Source organism: Nicotiana tabacum, chromosome 8 (assembly GCF_000715075.1).
Source record: "Nicotiana tabacum cultivar K326 chromosome 8, ASM71507v2, whole genome shotgun sequence".
Classification (NCBI taxonomy): Eukaryota; Viridiplantae; Streptophyta; class Magnoliopsida; order Solanales; family Solanaceae; genus Nicotiana; species Nicotiana tabacum.
In genome coordinates, this window is record NC_134087.1 from 154,630,628 (window position 1) to 154,638,840 (window position 8,213).

At 34.2% G+C, this 8,213-nt stretch overlaps 1 protein-coding gene across 1 annotated transcript; it reads right to left on the reverse strand.

Moving 5' to 3' along the window:
* Positions 1 to 2,933: 2,933 nt before the first annotated feature.
* Positions 2,934 to 7,638, reverse strand: LOC107798247 (plant intracellular Ras-group-related LRR protein 6-like). Its single transcript, XM_016621221.2, has 3 exons — positions 7,262 to 7,638; positions 4,500 to 4,669; positions 2,934 to 3,977 (listed from the first exon to the last, which is right to left on the reverse strand). The coding sequence occupies exons 1-3, from the start codon at positions 7,505 to 7,507 to the stop codon at positions 3,302 to 3,304; spliced, it is 1,092 nt and encodes a 363-aa protein (XP_016476707.1). The 5' UTR covers positions 7,508 to 7,638; the 3' UTR covers positions 2,934 to 3,301.
* Positions 7,639 to 8,213: the final 575 nt, after the last annotated feature.

Genomic DNA, 8,213 nt, shown 5'->3' on the forward strand with positions numbered 1-8,213 from the left:
TTGTAATTGGTATGACTCCGTTGAGGTTTATTGTGCTTCATATGAGGATTATCATTATTTTTCCCTTGTCGGGATGTTGTTGTCATATTGTTGTTCCCTTGCTGGGATGTTGTTGTTATATTATTGTTCCCTTGCCGGATGTTGTTGTTATAGTATTATTCCCTTGCTGGGATGTTATTGTTATATTATTGTTCCCTTGCCGGGATTCTGTTATGATTGGTATTTATAAATGAAAAGGGAGCGGGTCGCACGCCTGCAACAGCAACATATGAAATGGGAGCGGGTTGCACACCTGCATCGTTAACATATGAAAAGGGAGCGGGTTGCACGCCTGCAACGGAAATATATGAAATGGGAGCGAGTTGCACGCCTGCAACGGTAATTATATGAAATGGCAGTGGGTTGCACACCTGCAACAGTAATATATGAAATGAGAGCGGGTTGCACGTCTGCAATGGTACAATATAAAATGGGAGCGGGTTGTACGCCGACAATAGTACTATATGAGATGGGATCGAGTTGCATGCCTGTGACAGTATTACATGTGTACTTGTTCTTCTTATTTCCTTATCTTTGCTGGTAATTGATTTATAGCATTCCTTACATTTCTCTACTGTTGTTCTGTTGTTATCTGTTACTCCCCGCAACATGTTTCCCCAGCCCAACTTTAGTCGTAATTATCTGCTTCTATTTTTGTTGTATATGATTTAACTGCACAGGTTTATTTGGTAGTCTGGTCCTAGCCTCGTCACTACTTCGTCGAGGTTTGGCTAGGCATTTACCAACACATGGGGTCGGTTGTGCTGATACTACACTCTGCACTCTTTTGTGCAGATCCCAGTATTGTAGATTTCGGACCGCAGTGAGATTGTTGTTTCTTGTTCATTAGGCGACCCGAAGTAGTCCTGCAGGCGTTCGCAGGCTTTGGCGTCTCCTTCTATCTACTATTCCTATTTCTTTCACGTATTTATTCCTATTTCTTTCTTTATTTGTAGTACTTCTAGACAGTTTGTGAAGTTGTGACACCAGTCTTGGGTAGATTTGTTATGGAATGGTATTTGTAGTATTATTAAACTTAAAATTTAATCTTCCGCTTAGTAAATTTTGTTGATTGATAACTGTTGGTTCTTAATTCTTAATGGATTTAGAATGGAAACAAGGTAAATAATTCAATTGGTTGGCTTGCCTAGCTTTCACTAGTAGGCGTCATCACGACTACCGAGGATGGGAAGTTCGGGTCGTGACACTATACCTATTGAACCTCTCACGCCTCTTCTAGTCCTTCTCTGATGCCCCTGGCCAAACCTCAGGCTTAACCAGAATAACAAGCGATTGATGTTAAGCAAAGGAAAAGAGTCCTTAGGGCATGCCTTGTTCAAGTCTTTGTAATCTACGTACATTCTTGAATTTTCCTTTTTAGGCACTACCACTACGTTAGCTAACCAGTCCGGGTATTTAACTTCCTGAATGGAACAGATTTTTAAGGAGTTTAGATACTTCGTCTTTGATAAAGGCATGTTTGACTTCGAACTGAGTCCTCCTCTTCTGTTTAACCGGGTGGAACTTCGGATCCAAACTCAGCTTGTGAGTGGTTATCTCCGGCGGGATCCCTATCATATCAAGATAAGACTGGGCAAAACAAGATATGTTAATTTTAAGGAAACTAATGAGTTCTTTCCTAAGCCCAGGGGTCAACCCCATGCCCAAGTATACCTTTCGATCCGGCAGGTGTTCAGTCAATATAACTTGCTTCAGTTCTTCGCCCGTAGATTTGGTGCCATCAATATCATCAGGAGCTATAAACGATCTAGGAATTGTGTAATCATCTTCCTCATCGACTTTTTGTCCCTACGGTCCGGTCGGGATCGACATCGGTGTTTGCTATTTAACTTCGACCTTTTTGGCGGGCTCCCCGCTTTTTAATGTCGAACCGGCAGGTACTGGGGCCTACTTCATATTGGGGCCTTGTGTCATTTTGATTCGTGTACATTATATTTTAATTTGAGGTATAGCTGGGGCCTTGTCACCAGAAAATTTCATATTAATCTCTTGTTTACTTAGAAGCTCCGTAGATATGCTGTAGGATGTGTTTTGAAAGGGGGAAAACAAATTAAAAAATGTTGTTGTAGTTATCGGATGTTTTCACTTGTAAATGTGAACATGTAATCTTTTGGTAATTATCAATGAAGCTCATTTAAGTAATGAAATATGATATTGTACCTCTTATCCTCTCATTGCCTATCTCTTGTCATTTATTCTTGAATCATTCATGAACAATGTGAGGCAGTAGACATCAGGTAGGCTTGCTTGACTGAGATATCTCGGTTGAGCGCCGGTCCCCTGGGGCGTGACAATCCCTCTCTGAGTCAATGATTCACACCGCTCCTTTGATGTGTCAGGTACAGGATTTAGAGGCGATCTGAGGTTAAGCGAGGGAAGATCACACGTGTTTCGTCGGTATACCCCTCGACATGTTGCACGTTTATATTTTAGTTTGAAGTAGTGAAATTTTAGTTCTGTGACTAATCATTGAATCTTGTTTTTCATACGTAAGATTGTTATTCAGTTGGGAAATTATGTTTTCATCGAAAGCAAGATTGAAGATGATATGTGACATGTGAAGAGTTGTGAGTTACTATGTATTCTTCGGCACGGTTCTTCGGTTTAGGCATTGAGTCAATCATATACTCAAAAGTAAATATCATCGTTCTTGTATATTTTCCATAATTCCCCGCACAGCATCTTCTTTCTCATTGTACTTTGAAGTCCCATTTGTCACCTAATTACGATATACTCTCGTGGTACCTTAAGTGAATGAAATGGCGATTAACCAAGCTTAGTTTACAACACAAATATAAAGAAAGAAAGAGATACTATTGCAAGCAATTCTCATTACATTAGGAGGTATAAAGAGCATAGAACATGTAATGATGTAAAGCAAAACAGTGGAGCACTTATTATTAGATGTAACGGCGAAATGTCTTAAAATAAAACTATCCTTATCCAGAATCAAATGTGTTTCTATTCGTACACATACTCATCCGATGGACCCTGAACCCTTGAGCTTTTAACAAGATCCAACCCCAATATCAAAAAAGCAAACTCTACTAAAATCTGTAATATACAATCTCAAGATCTCAAAGTATACATGACACAATATATATATGTACATCTTCATCAAGCTCACACGATTTCAAACTCGAAAGAAAGCAAGAGCAACGTAATCACACCCTTGCAACTCGCTAAATCTTGGCAAATTAAGAATTAATGCAAGTTTACATCTTGCATCAAAATAACTTCATTATTTCGAGAAGTAGGTTTTCGGAGAGAGGAGCCGACGAGGAGAAAGCATAACCAAAAATCTCGGAGAGGCAATTGCATCAATAGATCGACGGTTCGGACTATCAAACCCGTCCCCATCATGATCTCTCGGTATGTTGGGGCCATTGAAGGTGCTGCACCTAGCTAGCTTCCCAAACCAAGATTGCTTCTTAGGAGACTTGTCATGTAATCCGTTTATCTTTTCACACAAGTATTGCTTCACTGCATTTATTCCTTTCTCCACCACATCCGGTGGAGGAGAAACGAGACGGTTGCCTTCCACACTCAGCTTCTGGAGCTTCTTCAGACATCCAATGGAATCCGGTAACTCTGAGATCTTGTTGTAGCTAACATCTAATTCATGCAGGGAAATGAGAAACCCTACTGAATAGGGTAGCTTTGTGAGGTACTGGAAATTTTGGCTAACATTGAGGATTTCGAGGTTGATTAGGTTTTCGAGATCATCGGGGAGAGACCTCAAACAGTTTAGCCTGGCATCTAATACACGAAGGTTGGTTAAGTGAGAGGTAGAGTAAGGAAGGTATGCTAGTTTATTTGAGTTTACACAGAGCTTCTTGAGATTTATGAGCTCAAATCCAATGGTGTCTGGCAAATGAGTAAGCATGTTGAAGTTGGCAATCAACTCTTCCAACGATCTGTAAGAGGGAAGAAGAAAATATTAGGTCACGAGTATATAGTATTTTGCCTATGGCACCAGCGATAAATTATTTGTTGGAATAAATTCATAAAATAATTTAAGACTCTTCATGAGATAAACATAAAGCACATTGATAATATTAAAAAAACCACACTGATAGAAACAACACATTAGACTCGCATATATAAGCTGTCATATTTAGCACCTAGCTAGTTACTTCAACCATAGTTAATGAAACATTGCATGATGACTCGAAAAACACGTAAATATGATACTCCATCAAGTCTCAATTAATATGTTACTCTTATTTTTAGATAATCCAAAAAATAAAAAATATTTTTTATATTTAATAGCAATTTAATCTTTAACTTCCCATTTTATCTTTAATGTTTATAGCCACGGAAATTCAGAAATATCAAAAATCTTTTTTTCATTTTTAAACTTCGTTCCTAATCAATCTTTATCACATAAATTGGAATGGATGGGGAAACTCAAAAGATAATGTTGTTATATAACTAACCTGCAATTCTCAATAGTCTTAGGGAGCGACAGAAGGAGATTTCCAGAAACATTGAGAAGTTTGAGCTTTGAGAGACAGCCTATAGAGTTGGGAATGGACTTGAGCTCATTTGAATGCATATCTAACTCCACCAAGTTGAGCAGTCTGGCTGTTATAGATTCTGGTATACTCTACCAAAAATTAAACAATACAATAGTAATTAATTAGTCACAATCAGATAATATTTAAGCTTAATTTTCTGATTTATTTTCTTATTGAAAATAAATACTTAGAAATATGAATAAACTAAACCTAGATTAATAATCAAAAGTTGAACAAATATCATTGAATTCTTAATACGGATAAATTGGAAAAGCAATCCAGGTTTTATATAGTTAAAACGTCATTTTAGTAAAAGATAAATATTAAAGCTAAAAGATTTAATTTGATCAATTCAGATCGGAGAAGTTTTTGAGCGATTTTAATTAAAACAAAAATTGCGAATCAAATTAAAATGAAAATTTATATTAAAAAATTATACTAACATACCAATTTTATATTTTCTAGAAGTTACTGCTCCCTCCGTTTCAATTTAAATGACATATTTCGCTACTGTGTGAAGTTTGACCAACATTTTAAAATATTTTTTCTTATATTGACATGAGAAAAATTACAACTTATAGTACTTTTTATATAGTTATTAAATATTTAAATTTAAATTTTAAAATATTGAGTTGAACTAATTCAATTTAGCTTCAAAATTAGGCAAATTGACTCTCGATAAGGGAAATGTATCATCTAAATTGAAACATAGGGAGTAATATTTAGTCGATTTGAAAGTTTCGAAACCAAATACACCGTGGTAATATTATCTAATTTTCGGTTACAAACCTCCCTTAAGTGATTATTACGTTATTGATAGCTTCCGCTACAAATTGGTCAAGGTGAGCATTGAATGTCTTTTGCTCTATATTTTATTTTACGGAAAAGGGCCAAAAATGTCCTTGAACTATTCGAAATAGCTTAAAAATATTCTCTGTTTGTTTTTTGTGCCAAAAATATCTCTGCCGTCTATATTTTGGACCACAAATGCCCCTAAACCGTTAGTCTTGCCATTGGAGCTGACATGGCAGTCCAACTAGGTTAGATTTGCTTACATGGTCATCCACCTAAGCAATCTAGCATGGCAAAACTAATTTTTCGGAAAAACTATTTTCCGAAATTTTTTATTAAAATACAAAATCAACATTTATTTCGAAAAAAGTAAAAAATATTCAGAAAAACTATTTATTTCAGAATTTTTTTATTAACATACAAAATCAACACTTATTCCAAAAATAGTAAAAAAAATTCCGAAAAAATTATTCTTGATTGGGCTTTATGATTTGATTAAAAAAACTCCATTGTTTTCTTTTGTGAATTTATGATTAACTTGATCTAAATTTTTAGATACTTATCAGTTATAGCTTCACAAAAGGCACACCTCTACTGTAAGTATCAATTGGTTCATCCGAAGTTCTTATAATTTTTGGAGTTTTCTAATTTTCAAAAATTCTGAAATTTAACTTTAAGTGAAATTTAAAATTTTCACGGTCGAACACTTATTCCGAAAAAAGTAAAAAAATTCTGGAACAATATATTAAAGCACGCTCCAAAATAATTTATTTTGTATGTTATATATAATATTTTAATAAATAAATAATTTTTCTGAAATTTTTTTTACTATTTTTCGGAATAAGTGTTTATTTTGTATTTTAATAAAAAAAATTCAAAATAAATTATTTTTCTGAATATTTTTTACTTTTTTGGGAATAAATGTTGATTTTGTATTTTAATAAAAAAAATCGGAAAAATAATTTTTTCGAAAAAATAATTTTGTCATGTTGGATTGCTTAGATGGATGGACATGTAAGCAAATCTAACCTAGTTGGACTACCATGTCAGCTCCAATGGCAAGACTAACGGTTTAGGGGCATTTGTGGTCCAAACCATAGACGGCAGAGATATTTTTGGCACCAAAAATAAACGGAGGATATTTTTGAACTATTTCAAATAGTTCAAGGATATTTTTGGCCATTTTCCGGTTATTTTACGGTATCAAAGTTAAAAACATTTGAACTTCGAATATACCTTGGTTTTATTTTTTTTCCGCAATACAAACGTTAACTACATACTTAAAAAGATACACAAATTAAAAGTATGATTAATCGGAATTGCTTATAATTCACAATTTAATAAAAGAAAATTATTTGTTGACTTTCTAATTCATTGTAATCTCGTTATATAAAATGGACAAAGGCAAAAATAACTATTTTCTTCTCATAAAAACTGAAGAAATTTAACATAATCAAACACATGCAGAAAAAAGGAACCAAAAGCAATTGAAAATGGAAGATACAAGGGGCGTGTTTAGTATGGAGAAATATTTTTCAGAAAATAAGTCATCCTTTAGTATTTATTTATCAGGGAAAAAAAATTTAGACGTCACTTTGTTTATAGGAAAAAAAAAGTTTAGACTTCACTTATTCGGTGGAAATTTTTTCTTTTACAATTATCTCATCACTAGAGATACTTAGAAGTTAGAACTATCATATTTACTCAAGAAATGCATCAAATCGCTCTCCCATTTGCTAACATATTATCAATCTTTAATTTAAGAAAAAATCCAAATCAAATAATTTTCACTTTCCACAAAATTATTAAAAAAAATATCTGAGAGAGAATATTTTCAAAAAATCATTTTCACAGCACCAAACACATGTAAATAATATTTTCAGACTAACCTGAAGATTATTTTTGGAGAGGTCCAATTTGCAGATAGCTCCCAAATTGATTGATGGATTGACGGGAAGAGACTCCATAGACATTCCACTTAGATCCACAATCTCAAGCCTTTCTTCTTCTTCATCTACTTCTTCTACGATAGTTATCGTACTTCTTCTACTTGTTGTTCTCCTACTCTTCCTTTCAAACGGTTGTTGTTTTCCAACTTCCATTCTCATTCGCATCTCTTGACTCTCATACAGCATCTTCAAACATTTGCATTTATGATTGAAATTCCAAATGACTTTTTATGTGTTAACTACTCCTCCTATTGTTTAATGGGAATTTAGACAAGTTGGGTTGTTAGTTGTGTGCGGTGACAGAAAGCAAAGAGAATAACACTTATAGGGAAGGGAGGTGCCCAAGCGCCGCCCGCGGAGAAAAATAGGGATTTTTTAATATGCCTTCTTTAGAGGGATGTCTATGAATATTTTACACAAGTTCGTTTAGGGGAAAAAATCAAAGTCAATTATATACTCTGAGACCGTCTCTTATCCGATATTGTTTACCCAAAAAAAGTTTTAATAGGTTGTTAAAATTTATGAATTGTTTAATAATTACAAGGGGATTGTGTGATTGAAAACTTTTCTTCTCCGTTTTAATTTAGATGATCGAAAATAAAATGCATTGTTCTCATTTATTTCCAGGTTACAAAGGACAAGTGCTATTGTCAATTGGTTTCTGAATTTGTTAAGGACGCGTGCGGCACATGTTGATTTGTGGATTATTAAAGAATTTAATATTAGAAAACAAAACTTTCACTTCTTTCACCTTTTTTTTTAATATAGGGGTTTGTTTGGTTCATTAATTATAAAGATTGTTGTGTGGCAAATAATAATATATGTATTGTTATATGATGCAAAAATAATACAATGATCATTGTGACATCTACTAGGATGGCAGGAATCCGCT

Coding starts and splice junctions, on each gene's coding strand:
- LOC107798247 (XM_016621221.2), bottom strand. CDS start 7,507: ATGCTGTATGAGAGTCAAGAGATGCGAATGAGAATGGAAGTTGGAAAA. Junction 4,670..7,261: donor TCTCCAAAAATAATCTTCAG/GTTAGTCTGAAA, acceptor AATTTTTGGTAG/AGTATACCAGAATCTATAAC. Junction 3,978..4,499: donor AAGACTATTGAGAATTGCAG/GTTAGTTATATA, acceptor TCCCTCTTACAG/ATCGTTGGAAGAGTTGATTG.